At 42.6% G+C, this 18518-nt stretch overlaps 1 protein-coding gene across 1 annotated transcript; it reads right to left on the bottom strand.

The window, feature by feature from the left end:
• Positions 1-5413: 5413 nt before the first annotated feature.
• Positions 5414-9193, bottom strand: LOC113652553 (extracellular calcium-sensing receptor-like). Its single transcript, XM_047822812.1, has 7 exons — positions 9105-9193; positions 8806-9034; positions 8467-8512; positions 8152-8289; positions 6957-7107; positions 6575-6857; positions 5414-6460 (listed from the first exon to the last, which is right to left on the bottom strand). The coding sequence occupies exons 1-7, from the start codon at positions 9191-9193 to the stop codon at positions 5558-5560; spliced, it is 1839 nt and encodes a 612-aa protein (XP_047678768.1). The 3' UTR covers positions 5414-5557.
• Positions 9194-18518: the final 9325 nt, after the last annotated feature.

Here is an 18518-nt window from a genome sequence, read left to right as displayed (position 1 = left end):
CTCCCCCTCCACTCCTCAGGCTCCCCAGCTTAAGGTTGAGGTTAATGGCAAGCCCGTCATGGCTTTACTGGATTTAGGGAGCACAGTGACACTCGCCAAGCCATTTTTATGCCCGCTTTGTTCCCGCCGCACAGGTCCAGATCCGGAGGCCCACTGGAGAATGGCCATTACTGGTGGGTGTGATCTCCTATCTCCCAGTCCCTCTTCTCCTGGGTATGACTGGTCAGGGTTCCCACAACAACGCCCTGTTTGCATGGCTCAGGAGGAACAGGGCACAGATGCCTCTTCTCCTTGAGAGTCTCCTGACCCAACTAACCCTTCATCTTCTGTGTTTCACCAGGTTCACCGGGAGAGGGGTTTGGGGAGAGAACAAAAAGTGGAAGATCGGCTCAAGCACTGTTGGGCTCAGGTGCACCATATTGAAGGGGTCACCACGGACCCCCAACAGCCCCTCCACGCTTTTTTTTTACCTGGTTAAGGACAGCCTTTTCTTCTTTTGGACAGAGCAGAGAGGTCCGAAAGATCTTGTGTAATTAGTGGACCAGTTCACTGATGTCTTCTGCCCCGTGCCAGGCCGCAACCACGTAGTTCAGCATAAGATCAAAACCCCTCCTGAGACGGTGGTGCACCTGAGAACTTATCGGGTACCTGAGGCCCGCCGTCATTCTATAGAGGAAGAAGTGGCCAAATTGCTGCAGGAGGGAATCATTGAGGAGTCCACTACCCTCTGGTCAAGCCCCATTATAGTGGTCCCAAGCCGGATGTAACCATCCGGCTCTGAAATGACTTTCGGAGGCTCAACAAGGTGTCCGAGTTTGACAGCTTCCCCCTCCCCTGGGTAGATGATCTGTTGGAGCGACTCGGGAGGGCCCGGTACATCTTCTCTTTAGACCTCACCAAGGGCTACTGGCTGGTCTCCATGGCACTAAAACGTGCTAATCAGTCAGCCAGACCTTAATTCAGCAAAACAGACAGCACCGCTGAGGGCGGCTGCAAGGTGGGGCAGAGAAAAGGGTGAAAAAATATGGAGGAACTAATCGGGAGCAGCATCTAACTCCTCACCCACTGGGAGTAGGTGATGAAGCCTGGCTGAGCCTTGGAAAAGGTAATAGGGAGGAAATTGAATGGTGAACTAATGGAAGGTTTTTCCTTCCGTCCCTCTGTTTCACCAGATTCCCCTGACTAACTGCAGCCAGATACCTCTCCATCTGCCAGGAAGGTGCCACTCCTGGCTTGACTGCTCACTCGTCACCTTCCCTTGTCCTGCACCTTCAGCTTCTTTCCACTTTGCAATGCTGCCTTCACTTGTGACCTTTAATAAAGGAGCTGTAAATTTTCCATCTGTCTCCTGCCTTGTTCTTGCATCCCACCTCGCAGCACGAGTCACTACATGAACTAAAGCTTGCTTTATAAGTGCAGTTTCTGCAGTGAAATGAGTAGTACATTCCTGCTCAGCACTGCAACATAAAAAGTGAAATGACCACCAGAGGGCATAATTATAGACTTCTAAATATATTACAGATTTGAATTTGAACAATCAAATCTGATGGTCAAGCACTGCACTATTTATTTTTTTTATTATGCCCGTTCTATACAGAGCAGAGCACTTTTCATATGGGAGGCAAAAATAACACATCCAAGACATACTTCACAGTTGCCAATCCTAGACTAAATACTGCACTTTTTCCTCTTATTCCACAAGATATATAAAGTAAAGATTTTTAAATAGTAAAAATGAACAAATTTGCTCAAATTTTAATTGCAACTAGATTTGTAAAGTTCACCGCTACAAACTTTGATGTTGGCTTTGACGGTTCAAGTATTTGCAAAGGCTGGTGCATTTTGGAGGCGAGTGGACAGAAAGATTTTGAAAGCTACTGGACCGCTAGGGTGCCAATACTTTTGGAGGTGAGCGGACATGAACACGTGACATGATCCGAATACCTGTGAGGTACTTCCCCTCATTGTGCTGAGTGTTTTGATATTTCACACGTCCATTTTGTGCAAATTTTTTATTTTCATGTGACGTCACTTGACGTGACCAGAATACCCATGGGGCAGTTCCCTTCATTGTGCTGAGTGTTTTGATATGTCACATGTCCATGTTGTGCAAAATATTTTTTTTTCACGTGACCTCACCTGACGTCATGTGATGTGACCATAATACCCGTGGGGCAGTTCCCCTCATTGTGCTGAGTGTTTTGATATGTCACATGTCCATGTTGTGAAAATTTTTAATTTTCACGTGACGTCATGTGACGTAACCAAATACCCGTGGGACAGTTCCCCTCATTGTGCTGAGTGTTTTGATATGCCACATGTCCATGTTGTGCAAATTTTTAATTTTCACGTGACGTCATGTGACGTGACCAGAATACTCGTGGGGCAGTTTCCCTCATTGTGCTGAGTGTTTTAATATGTCACATGCCCATGTTGTGCAAATTTTTAATTTTCACCTGACGTCATGTGACGTGACCAGAATACACGTGGGGCAGTTCCCCTCACTGTGCTGAGTGTTTTGATATGTCACATGTCCATGTTGTGCAAATTTTCTATTTCGCTTGTTTTGGGGGCCTGGCTACACGTGACGTAACGTGACGTGACCAGAATACCCATGGGGCAGTTCCCCTCATTGTGCTGAATGTTTTGATATGTCACATGTGCCTGTTGTGCAAGTTTTTGATTTCGCTTGTATTGGGGGCGGGGCTACACGTGACGTCACGTGGTGTCGAGTGACGTCACCAGAATACCCGGTGGGGTGCCAATACTTTTGGCAAAAAGTGGTTACTGAGGGTTTGGACATTTCATGTCAATTCTGCAGTCATTATGGGATTCTACTTATTATACTGCATAGAACAGTACATGCAATTCTTAATGTTGGATGTATTGTGTGTGAGAGCTTAGAGGACTTTTCGGAATTCCCTATTCAAGTCTATGTGATGTTCGATCATCAACTACGGGAAAACCGAAAATTCTGTCGGAACTCCGGAATAAGAGTTTGGTCTGGAGTAAGGTCCTAAAGAACCTGCCCGAGTTCGGTGTAAATCGCTCGAAAACTTGCCAAGTTATAAACCTCAAAAGTTTATAATGGAAGTCTATGGGAAAAAAGGCCACTTTGAGCTTCCGTACCGGGAATGCCGGAATTCTGATCACTTAGAAAAATAGAAGCAACAAACTTCAGACCAGGGTCTACGACATATCCGAATTTGGTGCATGTGGCTCGAAAGCCCTAGGCCGCATTGTTTTAAAAAAAAATTTGTCTAAGAATAATAATAATAACTAGATTTGTAAAGTTCGTCGCAACAAACTTTGATGTTGGCTTTGACGGTGCAAGTATTCGCAAAGGCTGGTGCATTTTGGAGGCGAGTGGGCCGACAGATTGTGAAAGCTACTGGACCGCTAGGGTGCCAATACTTTTGGAGGTGAGCGGACATGAGCACGTGACGTGATCCGAATACCCGTGAAGTAGTTCCCCTCATTGTGTTGAGTGTTTTGATATGTCACATATCCATGTTGTGCAATTTTTTTATTTTGCTTGTTTTGGGGGTGGGGCTACACGTGATGTCACGTGATCAGAATACCCGTGGGGCAGTTCCCCTCATTGTGCTGAGTGTTTTGATATGTCACATGTCCATGTTGTGCAAATTTTTAATTTTCACGTGACCTCACAAAGCCAACATAATAATAATAATAATAATAATAATAATAATAATAATAATAATAATAATAATAATAATAATAATAATAAGCTTATAACAGAAATCAGAATGTTGGCTTCTACAAAGCCAACATAAGTTGTCTTTATCTTTTTTTTAAACCAACAGTTGATGGTCATTTGCACAGAAGTTTTAAGAATATGCATGAAACTGTCAAATTGGATGAGGACATGCAATGGACAAAAAAGTAAAACAAAAAAATAAGTTAATTTCACCACTTTATTGTTTATATATAATATATGATTGGGATTTGTAGCCTCTACAATTGTAGAACTTCTCACTGTATTAAGATGATGCATATACAGAAATTTTAAAATATTTATAGCATTTAAAATGTATCTATATTAAAACTGAAAAGCTTACAATTAATTAACCTTTGTATTTTTCCCCATTACATGTTTTCTTGTATTTCTCTCTGGTTTGATTAAAATGATGTAACATTTTGGTACAAAAATGCATATCAGCAGGCCAAAAGCTGAAGACAAAATTGCAAATATTTCTACAGCTACTGTATACTTTCCAGGAGAGCTGACGTAAGCTGGAATAAAGGTGATCCAAACTGCACAGAATATAAGCAAACTGAATGTGATGAATTTGGCTTCATTAAAATTATCAGGTAGCTTTCTGGCTAAAAAGGCCAGAACCAAGCAAACTATAGCAAGAAGGCCAATGTATCCTAGAACACTATAAAATGCAACATCTGATCCTGTGTTACATTCTAGAATTATTTTTTTACTGCGCTGCTCAATAACTCTATCTGGGAATGGTGGCGCAACATTTAGCCACAGGATACAAATAATTATTTGAACTGCAGTGCATGAACATACAATGGCCCTTTGCTGAGGTGGTCCAAACTTTGCTGCCACATTGTTCCCAGGTAATGTTGCTTTGAAGGCAGTTACCACAACTATAGTTTTCCCCAGCATACAGGAAATGCAGAGTGCAAAGGCAATGCCAAATGCTGTGTGACGCAACATGCAGGACCAGACTGTTAGCTCACCAATGAATGTCAGTGGACAGAGGAAGCAAAATATAAGGGAAAGAAGTAAAAGTAAGCTCAGCTCAGAATTATTTGCTTTAACTATTGGTGTGTCTCTAAAATGTATAAACACCACCATAGTAGAAAATGTTAAACAAGTGCCCACTAATGACAGGGCCATAAGAATAATTCCCATTGTTTCAGTGTATGAAAGAAACTCTATTATTTTCATGATGCAGCTGTCTTTTCTTTCATTAGACCAGTACTCCTCAGGACAGGTGATACAATCTGTTGCTCCTAAAATAGAAATAAATGACATGGTGAGAGATGAGGACTATTAGTGTAATTATTTCAGCATTAGTAGTTAGCAGGCAACTTCACCTGTTGTATTTGATATAGAGCCATCAGCACATGGGATACAGTCAAAGCAGCACAGAGGTAAACCTTTAATATGTGCTTTTCTTGTGCCTTGTGGACAGATTTCTGAGCAAACAGCTTTTGGGGTCTGGGAGAGAGAAAATATTAGATGACTAATGAAATTAAAGTACTTCTACTATTATACTACTACTACTACTACTACTACTAATAATAATAATAATAATAATAATAATAATAATAAATAGTTGTAATAATAATAATACTACCAAATTTCCTGTTCTCCAGACTATCTTGTCTTCATTAATCAGAAGTTCATATTGTCCATTTGCAGATGTGCTGAAATGTCCAACTGGAATATGCTGCACTTGACCATCTGTCAGCTGCCAGTTTATGACTTCATAGGAGGCAGGTGGATCTCCGCTATTGTCAAAGAACACTAGCTCTCCAAATGCATCCACAAAATGTACTTTTTTCAATTGCTCAGTTACCTTATAAACAAGATATAAAAGATAATGAATGAATTGTTATCAATTATGAGCCTTATAAATGCATCAATGCAGTTTAAACTCACTAGATTTGGGGTAAGCTGTGAAGCATTAAGACACAGTCTTGAGAAATTGCTTTCAGGCTCTTCACAAAACATCCCTTGGTGTAGGGCATGGGCAATAGCATAAACTCCTTGATAGACATTATATGCTATTCTAAGTTGTGATACATCAAAAAATTTGTTTGTATAATCAACTTCTTCTTTTCCTGAGCACATTTTAGTGGCATTACTTGAATAATTGCTTTTAAATTGAGGTCTACAGCCCACCAATGCTTCCCAGAAATCACTGACAAAACTTGATTCTGAATCTTTATACGGGCTGATATCTTTGAGAATTGGTCCCAGTTTAGGTATATCCATCTTTCGGACCACAAGTCCTAATGTTCCTCCAAACGATTTGAACATTTCTGGTGTGGAAAGACTGGCTGCTGTTACCCAGGCTTCACTTCCAATCCACTGTATTCCTGTAATGTTCTGTTTTACCACTTCTTTCATTAAAGGATCAATATCTCTCTCTGATGCAAATGCTAGAATCATTTTAACAGTTGATTGCTTTATCAGTTCAGCAATTTCAGAGATTTTACTTTGGGAATATGTCCGTAAAACTGTGCGAACGAATGCAATACAAACTCCATGAGCCTCCACTTCCTTTCTGAATGCTGATATCCCACTTAGCCCATAATCACTGTCAGACATTATAACTCCAATCCATGTCCATCCATATTGTCTAACAAGGAAAGCCAAAGCCTTTGCTTGGTAGTAATCACTTGGTATTGTTCGGAAAAATGTAGGATATTTTGTTTTGTCACTTAGACATTCACATGTTGCAAAATAACTCACCTATTCAGGGAGAAAGCGAGTTATTTAATTATTAAATTCTGTAATTCATCAATATATTGTATAATGCTACATCTTTTCACTAAACGTATTTGCATAAAAAATATTTTATATTACCAGTGGCATTTTAAATGGTCCAACTGCACCGGCCACTACCAAAGACTGGGTAGTGGATGATTCAGCTATAACAGCTAATATGGGAGGTGGATGACATTGAGAGCCGTTTTGCTCTGATGTGCTCATGAAAGTAAGCGCAGCTCTCAGAACATTAGTAGGAGAGGAACAAGAATCCAGAATTATATATCCCAGGGAAATGTTGGGAAGCAAACGGTTATCCTGATTTATTTCATCTATTGCAAACATCATGGTCCTTGTCCAGCGAAAAGCTCGTAAGCCAAATCTGTGGAAATCAACAAAGTTAATAAACAATACAACTGTAAAAAAGGCTTATAAAAATTAATTTTTAGTTGTACTTCAGTTTAATATTATTTATACTTACCCGTTACATTTTGCCCATTGTGGTTTGTTGTCAAATGAATAAAGTATACTCTCTTCTTTTGAAGAGACTGGGAAAATGCCACCTATCATAATATCTCCTTCCTTAAACATGCTTCTCACTTCAAACTTAGATAGCAATTTACATGCAAAGCCTGTTGTTATACAGAGCAGTAAACAAATATGAAGTATATTAAGTATGTACATGTTTGGTCGGCAAACTGAAGAGCACAAGAGTGTGCACTCCTTTTTTTATAGACAGTGCATGTAATGGGTTGGCTCTTAGAGGTGTGTCAATGTTACGTGATGTTGATTTTTTCTTGGAGAGAAGAGAGAAAGTTTCCACCCATACTTTATTTTTTTTTCCCCGATTTGAATTATCAGGTTTAATATTACATTCCAGATAGGTACAGGCTCCCCATGACCCGAGAGTTCGGAAAAGCAGTAGAAAATGAATGAATGAATGAATGAATGAATGAATGAATATTACATTCCTCAACCCTGGCAAGACTGAAGCAGTTGTAAAGCACACTTACATCACAATAGAAAGTAAGAATAGCTTCAATAGAATAGTAGAATAGAACAATAGAATAGCTTAGCTCTGTCTTTAGCTCTGTTTTTGTTTTATGTAGCATCGTGGTCCTGGATAAAAGTTGTCTCATTTCACTGTGTACTGCAACAGCTATATATGGTTGAATTGGCAATAAAAGCTTCTTGACTCTTGACTTCAATGAAACAAATAAACAAAACTTTTTGTGATATTCACTGACCACAAATATTTTGAGTATCTAAGACCTGCTAGGCTCTGTTTTTGATCTCTTTCTTCTGTGTTCACATGTCTGCCCGTGTCCCTTATACAGTATGTCTAATTGTCTTCCATATTTATTTGCACCACGTTGCCTTTGGCAGTACGGAATTCTTGTCTTTGTTTTGTCTGTGTTTGGGCTTTGTTGTGACTTAGTATTGTTTTTAGTTTTGTTTGTTTTATTTAATAAACCATGTTTTCTGCTATCCTGCTGTGACAGAGTGACCTGTCCCTATGCCCGTTGACACACACACACACACACACACACACACACACACACACACACACACACACACACACACACACACATATTAGCTTTGTCTTGCGTTTAATGTTTTGTCCTGTGGTGTGTCTATACTTACCTGTTACGAGTGTTTGTCGGCATCTGTGTTGCCGGTCTTCCGCGTTGCTTCTCCATCATCGGCTGGTCGAACCCGAGCGCCACCAGCGACCTGGATAAATAGCGCCGGGTCCGCTGTGAGTGGGCGTATCGGCGTGAAGCAGCTGGAAGCCGGCTCGTCCATTGTCCTGTCTGTTACGGGGGAAGAATTAAATTAAATATTATTACTCTGTGTTTATTATTTTTGTTTATCTTTATTATTTGTTATTTTGATCATCTTTTGGTTTCTCAAAATATTTCGTTTATTATATGTTTATATATGTAATGGTGTTGTGTGGTGTAAATGTACATACTTACCTGTTTACTTACATCTGGTGATAATGTTGGTCATACCCAAAAAGGGGCGGGGCTTGGCCTATAAGAAGGTGCCCCAGAGAATGATCTGGGTCAGTTTACCTGGCTAGCGAGCGTGCAATTGTGGTGCCGTGAGCAATTTTGGTTTATTGTCTTGAAGTAAAGGTCTTGTATATTTCTTTTTTTCCGTTTTGTTTTTCACAGTTGGGTTGGTATTCACCTCTTGGGCACTGTAAAATAAACAGCACTTTTACACTTACATCTTTGTGAGTATTGCCATAATTTTTTTCTTTTTTCTTTTTGGGGAAACCCAGTAACGCCTGACAGCGGGTCTGAGAAGATCTGTTGTCTGACATTTGGTGTCAGAAGTGGGATGGCTCCTCGCAAGTCTGCAACCAGAGGTAGAAGACCTAGAGTGGGGCTTCGCTCATAGAGCAAGGCTATGGCTACATCTGATGTGGCCTGGGACACGGCTGAGTCTACGTAGGAGGAGAGAGAGCTTCCGCCAGTGTGTCCCAAGGTGGCATCACCCCAACGACCCGAGTCATCTAAAGGTGAGATGTATTCGGTGATACGTGACTTCCTGAACGCACAAGAGCAGAGGGAGGAATGGTATGTAAAGGAGATACAGAATCTGCGAGAATCGATTCTACAAGCTGTCCCGGCCGGCTGAGGAGCCGAGTGAGGACGAAAGTCCACGTATGGAGCTTCCTACACCAGCTCGAGACTCACAGATCGACATGGGACGTGGGGAAAAGTATGTTGTTGTCAATGATATATTGTACATGCAAAATCATGAATCTACCCGTCTGGTTGTCCCTACATGTTGTCGTCCCCTTGTGTTACACCTAGGTCATAGTGTTCCATGGGCAGGGCATATGGCACTCCAGAAAACCTATGCACACATTAGCTCACGATTTATTTGGCCTTCCATGTATACTGATGTACAAACATACTGCACCACATGCCATACATGCCAAATGACCAATGCTGTGCGCCAACGGGCTAGGGCACCCTTACACCCTTTGCCCGTCATATCTGTTCCCTTTCAGCGCATCGCCATGGACATTGTGGGGCCACTGGAAATGAGCAGTGCGGGGCATCAGTACATCCTGATCATCAGTGACTATGCGACAAGATATCCGGAGGCCTTCCCTCTTCGTTCCATCACAACCCCAAAGATCATCAATGCCCTCGTCCAGTTGTTCTCCCGGGTTGGGATACCCGAGGAGATCCTCACAGATCAAGGGACTAATTTCACATTGAGGCTGATGAAGTTGCTGCACCAGCAGTTAGGCATCACTGCCTTAAAGACAAACCCATACCATCCACAGACTGATGGACTAGTGGAGCGCTTTAACCAAACGCTGAAGAACATGCTTCATAAGTTCGTGTCGGACACTGGAAAGGACTGGGACAAATGGCTACCATTCTTGCTGTTTGCCTACCAGGAGGTGCCTCAAGCCTCGACGGGCTTTTCTCCATTCGAGCTCCTGTATGGCTGGCGGGTGCAAGGACCTCTGGATCTCCTACGAAAAGGGTGGGAGGCCGCTACGTCTGGAAATGAGACGAAGTCTGAGAAGGGCATAGTCCAGTACGTCCTTGAAATGAGGGACCGCCTGGAAAGCTACCGGGAGAAGGCCCAAGAGAACCTCAGACAGGCGCAAAAGCACAAAAGACCTGGTACGACCAGCATGCCAGATCCCGAGAACTGCAACTGGGACAGAAGGTACTGTTACTGCTGCCCACGTCGGCAAACAAACTGTTAATAAAGTGGCAAGGCCCATACAGTGTTGTCTGTAGAATGGGACCGGTAACATATGAAGTTCATCATCCAGACAAGGGTAAGACGGTGCAGACACCTACCACATCAACCTAGTTAAGGAGTGGAAGGAGGCACCCAGCAAACCAGAGACTGTATTATTAATTCGTGAGGTGGAGGATGATCTGGAGGAGGAACATCCAGAGCCGAAGGAGAGAGAGCTGGCAGAAGTTGATCTCCGCCATCTGGGAGAGGACAAACAGGCTGAGCTGTACCTCCTTCTGAGCCGATATCCCTCGTTGTTCCGTCAGAGGCCTGGGTGGACCAGCTTGGTACAACACCAGATCCACCTGCTTAAGCCTCACGAGCTAGCCATCACAGGGGCATCTTTGGCATCTTTGGTGTCTTTGTAGCCTTTACAAAAGGTTTTCTATCCAGCCTGGAACATGTGCATCTTTTCGGAATTGTTCAGCAATAAATCAAAACACTTACATCCAAGATTTATCCACTTGATGTCCATAATTTATAAATGTTCCGTCATTTTTGCCGCTAGCTCGATGCTAGCTGCGGTTTTGGATATCTCATGACGCTTTGCGTGAGGCTTTGACCAATGACCGGCTGATCCGTCAGCCACGTTGGTGTGCGTCATTACGCATGAACCCCAGCTCTGTTATTGTGGAGAGAGAGACGCACGGCAAATAGTGTTGAGGGGAGAGAGAGAGACGCGCGGCAGTTTTGAGTAGTTTTGTGGAGAAAGTTTGAGGAGAATATTTGAGGAGAAAGTTTGAGGATACACGGAGAACAATGGATCGTCGGAGATATATGGACACAAATCAAGCGCTGGCCTTTTTTGAAGCCATGCAGGATGATGAATATTCAGGAGAAGAGAGCTTTTTGACTGATGAGGAACTCGATTACCAGGATGGTCTAGACCCCGCTGAAGAGTAAGTGATTGTTATTTATTTACTGTAAAAGTATAAATAAAAAAAAAGTAATATGATAATAGAAATGCGCACAGTAGCGTTTTCTAAATATAATAATAATAATTATATTGCCGTTTTCTAAATATGTAAAAATAAGTTCTGTAAAAGTAGTATTTCGTTTTTCTATGTTTGTTACAGAGTAGTAAGAGTTGTGGATTACACTTTGTCTCAGCCATTTTTTGTCTGAGGTTTAGTGAGTTTACCTAGAGATGAGCAAAAGGATGTTGTAGTCGGGGGTAGGTCACACCTTTTAGCTGTGGACAGAATGTCTCATGGATGTTGTAGTGGGGGTAGGGCTTTCAACACTGCTCACCTTTTAGCTGTAGTGGGTTGGGGGTACAGTAGCAATCTCAGCGATTATCTTATGTTTGAAATAAAATACAAAAACACTCATTGATCTGATATGTATGATACAATATTTTGCTTTATTTATTTGTTTTACAGTCATGATAATGAAGACACCAGCCCACCCACTCAAGCCAGACAGGAAAGCTCCGATTCTTCCGCTGTGGAGGGCCCTTCCACTTCTGCTGCAGCACCCCAGCCTTCCACTTCTGCTGCAGCACCCCAGCCTTCCACTTCTGCTACAGCACTCCAGCAGCTGCCAGGAGTAGGACGGCTGCAGTCACGGTCACGAGGGAAAGCACCGTCAAGATCCAGATCCGGCAGCTTGAGGGGTCGACAGAGTCCTGAATCCACTAGGTCGAGATCTAGATCACCACAGCCAGCAGCCCCAACTCCATCACGGAACAGTGAGAGTAAGCCAGACATCCCACCAGTGCCCAAAAGGTTCGTCCCCACAAGAAAGCCAGGACATCAGCTCAGCCCCACATCCACATACACACCATTGGACCTTTTCAAACTTTTTGTCAGTGACAGTGCAGCAACCACTTTGTGTAATAACACAAACACAAACACTGCAAAAAACATTGCCAGTGGCAAAAAATATTCCTGGAAAAACTTCACTGTTGAAGAATTTTTCAAATATTTAGGACTGACTTTTTTGCACTGGTGAGACTGACAAATATCCGGGACTACTGGAGGACAAATACAATTTTCAGCCAACAGTTTCCCCACTCAGTGATGGCACGTGACAGGTATCAGGTAATTTCCTGGAACATCCACATGAGCGACCCTGATGAAGATGTCCACAACGACCTGAAGAGAGGGACACCAGCTTATGACCGGCTGTTTCGTCTGAAGCCCCCTTTAGATGACATCAAACATGCGTGCAGAACATTTTATCACCCACGGCAGAACCTTTCAGTGGATGAGAGGATGGTGGCAACAAAGGCTCACACTGGCATGAAGCAATATATGAAGGCGAAGCCAACTAAGTGGGGCTTCAAACTTTTTGTGCTGGCAGACAGCAGCATTGGGTACACTTTAGACTTTGCTGTATACACGGGGAAGTCTGTGTTTGCTTCTGGTGTAGGACTGGCATACGACTCCGTTATGTCCCTCATGAACAAATCATCCCTAGGGAGTGGCTACGATGTGTATGTAGACAACTTCTACACAAGTCCAAAGCTATTCATGGATCTCTACAGCATGAACTTTGAAGCATGTGGCACCTACAGGGACAACAGACGAGGATGCTCCCGCACAACCACAAATGCTATGACCAAAAAGGATCCTAGAGGCACCATCAGGTGCATCCGTGACGACCCTCTGCTTTTGTAAAGTGGATGGACACTCGGGAAGTCTCTGTCTGCTCCACAATTCACCCGGCCTTCTCTGGCAACACAGTTCAGAGAAGGGTAAGAACTCAGGATGGAGGCTGGGACACCAAATCCATTTCATGCCCAACCCCTGTCACTGAGTACAACAAGCATATGGGAGGTGTTGATCTTTCTGATCAACTCATCCAATACTACTCCGTTCACCATAAAACGATGAGATGGTACAGGACATTGTTTTACCATTTTTTGGACATTGCTGCGACCAACAGCTATTTACTTCACAAGGAAGTTTGTGCAAAGAAGCAGCAACAGCCCATGACCCACAGGGATTTTCTGGAGGAGCTGACAGCCCAACTCTGTGGTGTTACCTTGCTGCCCCCCCCCCTCCAGCAACAAAGTGACCATGTACCTGTGCCAACATCTGACCAAACTGATACCAGCAAGAAGGCCTCCTATGGTAGAAGGCAATGTGTGAATTGCAAACAGACAAGGCAGGTCAAACAGGCCACCCCCTGGAAATGCAAAGCCTGTGATGTGGCCCTCTGTGTGATTCCTGATAGGAACTGTTTTGAGGCTTGGCACCTGTAAATATCCAAAATCCAAAGAGGCCAAAAACGCCTGGACTTTTTTTGGAAAAATGTAAATAGTTTTTGTTCTGTATTAGTTCTCATGTTTATTCCTGAGTTCAAGGACTCCAAAGACTTGAACAAACTGTTTTCCAGAGGAAATATGCTTAGCTTTTATCTATTTGTGTGTGTTTTCAATAAATATTTGAGTGATTCAATTTCCGTTTTATGTTTTCATTTGTGTTTATGGTCCTATAACTTATTTTACATTCAGGTGACATCAATGCAACACAAATATACTGACAGTGCAACTTGTCTTGAAAAAAAAGGTGTGTCAATTGTCTGTGCACAACAGGGTTGATGTTTTACAAGCTTTTTAGTAAATAAAACCAGGCGGAAAATTAATTGTAAAAATACCCTTAGGTCTTAAAGGGTTAACCAGACACCTTCATGACAGCGGCCATACCGGGTTCCTGAGAGGCCGTTGGCACCGCTGCAAGCAGAGATTGGGACGATGCTAGATTTAGGAGTCATTGAACCCTCGAAGGGTGAGTGGAATAGCCCCATTGTGATTGTCCCAAAGAAAGATGGTACATTACGTATCTGTATTGACTTTCGGAAGCTGAACGCCCAGTCAAGGTTTGATGCCTACCCCATGCCACGCATCGACGACCTGCTGGAGAAGATTGGTCAAGCCAGGTAAACCACCACACTGGATCTGTGTAAAGGATACTGGCAAGTCCCTCTGAAGGAGGCGTCCAGACCCTATACGGCATTTCGGACCCCACTGGGGCTATACCATTTTACGGTCCTACCTTTTGGGCTGCATGGGGCCCCGGCAACATTCCAGCGACTCATGGATCAAGTCCTTAGAGTCTGTGAAGAGTGTTCAGCTGCATACCTGGATGACGTGGTCATTCACAGCGCAACTTGGGAGGATCATCTTCGGCACCTCAGAGACACCCTGACCAAGATCCAAGAGGCTGGTTTATCCTTGAATGTGGCAAAGTGTGAGTGGGCGAAGGCAGAGACCAACTACCTGGGGTACCATCTTGGAAACGGTGAGTTGAGGCCACAGGTGGACAAGGTAGAAGCCATCCAACCCAAGACCACGGACAAAGAAGAAGGTTTGATCCTTTTTGGGACTGGTGGGATGTTATTGACGATTCATTCTAAACTTCTCGACCACTGCCGTCCCATTAACCAACCTGCTCTCTAAGAGTATGAAGAACCCAGTTGTCTGGACTGAGGATTGTGAGCTGGCCCTCACCACATTGAAGAAGCAGATGTGTTAGGGCCCCGTCCTCCTAAGCCCAGACTTCTTCAAAAAAAGAATTCACAGTTCAGGTAGATGCTTCAGATGTGGGGATTGGAGCAGTCCTGGCCCAGGGCGAGATGGGTGAATAAAGGCCCATAGCATTCCTGAGCAGGAAACTGTTACCCCGACAGAGGCGATACTCTACCATGGAGAAAGAGGGGCTGGCGATCAAGTGGGCATTGGAGAGCCTCCGATATTACATGCCGGGAATGGGAATTCACTTTAGATACTGACCACCGAGCTCTGACATGGATCCATACCATGAATGACCACAACGCTCGGGTGACTAGGTGGTACCTTTCTCTGCAACCCTATCAGTTCAAGGTCAGACATCGGCGTGGGGTCCAGAACAGGATTGCCGACTACCTGTCCCGGAATCCGGTCAGTTCGTGGCCTAGAGAGGGGGGGAGGTGATGTGAGAGTGAACTGTCCCTATGCCCGTTGATCCGTGCAGCACACACACACACACACACACACACACACACACAACACACACACACACACACATGTTAGCTTTGTCTTGCGTTTAATGTTTTGTCCTGTGGTGTGTCTATACTTACCTGTTATGAGTGTTTGTCGGCGTCTGTGTTGCCGGTCTTCCGCTTTGCTTCTCCATCATCGGCCGAGCGCCACCAGCGACCTGGGTAAATAGCGCCGGGTCCGCTGTGAGTGGGCGTGTCGGCGTGAAGCAGCTGGAAGCCGGCTCATCCATTGTCCTGTCTGTTACAGGGGGAATAACAGTTTTGTTTATCTTTATTATTTGTTATTTTGATCATCTTTTGGTTTCTCAAAATATTTCATTGATTATATGTTTATATATGTAATGGTGTTGTGTGGTGTAAATGTACATACTTACCTGTTTACTTACATCTGGTGATAATGTTGGTCTTACCCAAAAAGGGGCGGGGCTTGGCCTATAAGAAGGTGCCCCAGAGAATGATCTGGGTCAGTTTACCTGGCTAGCGAGCGTGCAATTGTGGTGCCGTGAGCAATTTTGGTTTATTGTCTTGAAGTAGAGGTCTTATATATATCCCAGTCAGCAAATTTCCTTTGGCCCAGATTTGGGCCAGATAAACAGCTGAGCTGTGGCCCAGATTAGTTTGTGTTTGTCGGCCCAGATATGGCCCACATCTCCTTTGCCAAAACTGAACCAAAGCAGTGCTGTACATTTACCAAGCATGAGCCAAATGTAATTTATGTGGCCTAAATATGGCACACCTCTTCTTTGCCAAAACCGAACCAAAGGAGTGCCATAACTCCACCAAACATACAAATAATACAATTTAATGTGGCCCAAATATGAGCCTTATATGCAATTTTAGTATGGTTGAGTTCCGTTAAAATCTGTTGGCCCATATGTGCCACACATGCAGCTGACAGTATGTAAAAGTCTTATTAACTTAAAAGTAAATGAAACACTCAACAACAAATGTACTCAAAACAATTTACTTCAAAACAAGTGTTTAACTAATTACAGCTTTAAGAGTAAACATAAGAATACATTTAAGAATGTATTCAACTCCGAGTAATAAAAATCACAGAAAAAAAATACAAAAAATCAGATTAACTTGTATTGAGAAATTGAGTTTTGATGTTCCTAATGAGGGTCGGCAGTGTTTTGTTGGGCCTCGTGTTTCTTCATTCACTCCTTCCTTCCCCCCTCTCGGTCTCTGCAATAAAGATGAATTTAAATAATGCTAGCAGCAATACAATATGGAAGTTAGAGCTGGAGGATAATAGGGGAAAAAATCATTTAATATAAATTTCCTCCTTTAATATTTTAATTGCAATAATTAACCACCTCTGATTGACAAAAAAATGTTTCCAGTATATTTGCGAAAGGAATTGCAAATTGTATTTTTCAATATGTGGGCCATAATAATACCATAATTTCTTATGACAAATTATTTAGATTTTGTTTTTAGAATACTTTTTCACCAACTGGTTAAAATTTACACTGGATGTATTCTGCTTTAAAAAAGACACGTATGACTTTCAGTGCATGAGACAGATTCCAATGGACCGTCTGCAAAGTGCAAATCCCGAAAAGCGAATACTAAAAAACAATACACTGTACTGTCACATATATTTATACACTATATGTACAAATTCAGCTCACACATCACTGATGTCCTGATAGTTATACTACAACACTTACTTGGGGGAAATGTGTTTTACTTTTGGGGGAAATATTTTCATATAAAAAAACAAAAATTATACAAAAAGACATTTCTCCCAAGTTGACTGTTTTTAGTATTCGCTTTTCGGGTTTTGCACTTTGCAGATGGTCCCTTGGTTCGCACATAGAGACATGTATTTTGTCCACCACGGAAGAAAGCAGATTTTGAGAAAAATTGGGTTGTAGCTGCCTCTCTACATTACTACGATAGAAAAGAGGTGTTACTTGTGTAGTAACAGCATTTAGCTCAGGAGTTATTGACTTGGGACTCCAATCTGTGAATATGCGGCCAACTTTACTTAAGTACTGTTGATTTATAGCCAAAAACATCGGAATTTAAAATGCCAAACCAGCAGATCCCTAGCGTACATTAAACTGTATTGTTAAACCGAGGAAAATATTAGCTAATTTGACCCCTTCCTCAATTAAACTAATAACTAAACGCTTAATAACATGCAATATTGACACATAATGCTGCATATTTCAATTATATGACTGTAAAGTGGCAATCACTTACCTGAACGTAGCTTACACAGTCGTGAGGAAAGCAGAAATGCCACCCACTGTCAGAGTCTCAGTCACATTCGTGCCGTAGTCTCACTCCACCAATAGGAGGGAAGATGCATAGCAACCTGAGGTGTGGAACGGCGGATGTCTGCCACACTTGATTTCAGGATTCCTGTGTTTTTCCACATATAAGCCAAAAGTTTACCACAAGTCGATGTTTCTCACCGTGTGCCATAGCCCAACCACATATGCTTCTCATGTGTTCGTTGTTATCTGTGCCATATACCTCAAAATGAGTTGTGAACCAAGAGAGCATTTCCAGCCAATTTTAAAGTTATGGCAAAACAAATATGGCCACAATTTGGACCATATCTGTATAGCCATGGCACATCTAGGCCATATGTGCCAGATAATACCCACATGTGGCCCAAACGTAATTGCTATCTGGGATATATATATATATATATATATATATATATATATATATATATATATATATATATATATATATATATATATATAATTACTTTTTGTATATAGTGTTGGGTTGGTATTCACCTCTTGGGCACTGTAATATAAACAGCACTTTTACACTTACATCTTTGCGAGTATTGCCAACCTTTTTTTTTTCTTTTTGGGAAACCCAGTAACGCCTGACAGCGGGTCTGAGAAGACCTGTTGTCTGACACCTGCATTTGGGTCTGACTTTTATCCATGATGACACCCTGGTTTTCTGACATCTTTCACAGATTAAAATATACTGGGTCCGCATGTTTCCCTGCAGTTTCCGACTCATGTTAGTCACTTCCATTTTGATGATGCTATTTACATGTCGGAGGCCATCTTGGATTTTCATTTCCAACACATTTTTCACTTGCGGCAGCCATTTTTGAGACCATGAACTATAAAGGCGTGCTGCTAACACATTGTTCTTCATGCCTGTTAGGTCCACCCCCTTCCACTATGCTCCAGACCATCTCACAAGGATTTCTGCCCTTAATCACCACTATCATCAATGAATCCATAACATCTGGTCATGTGCCAACTACCTTCAAGAGACCAAGGGTTTT

The sequence above is a fragment of the Tachysurus fulvidraco genome, chromosome 13 (assembly GCF_022655615.1).
Source record: "Tachysurus fulvidraco isolate hzauxx_2018 chromosome 13, HZAU_PFXX_2.0, whole genome shotgun sequence".
Taxonomy (NCBI): domain Eukaryota; kingdom Metazoa; phylum Chordata; class Actinopteri; order Siluriformes; family Bagridae; genus Tachysurus; species Tachysurus fulvidraco.
Note: the sequence above shows the minus strand (reverse complement) of the source record. Positions and strands in the feature narration are given on the sequence as shown.

Excerpts from the sequence above, each read along its gene's own strand:
- LOC113652553 (XM_047822812.1), bottom strand. The coding sequence starts at position 9,193 with ATGTCGATCTGTGAGTCTCGAGCTGGTGTAGGAAGCTCCATACGTGGA. Across the intron at positions 9,035-9,104 it reads TCAGCCGGCCGGGACAGCTT|GAAGTCACGTATCACCGAAT; the intron begins GTAGAATCGATT and ends TTGTGCGTTCAG. Across the intron at positions 8,513-8,805 it reads TCCCACTTCTGACACCAAAT|GCCAAGCCCCGCCCCTTTTT; the intron begins GTCAGACAACAG and ends ACCTTCTTATAG.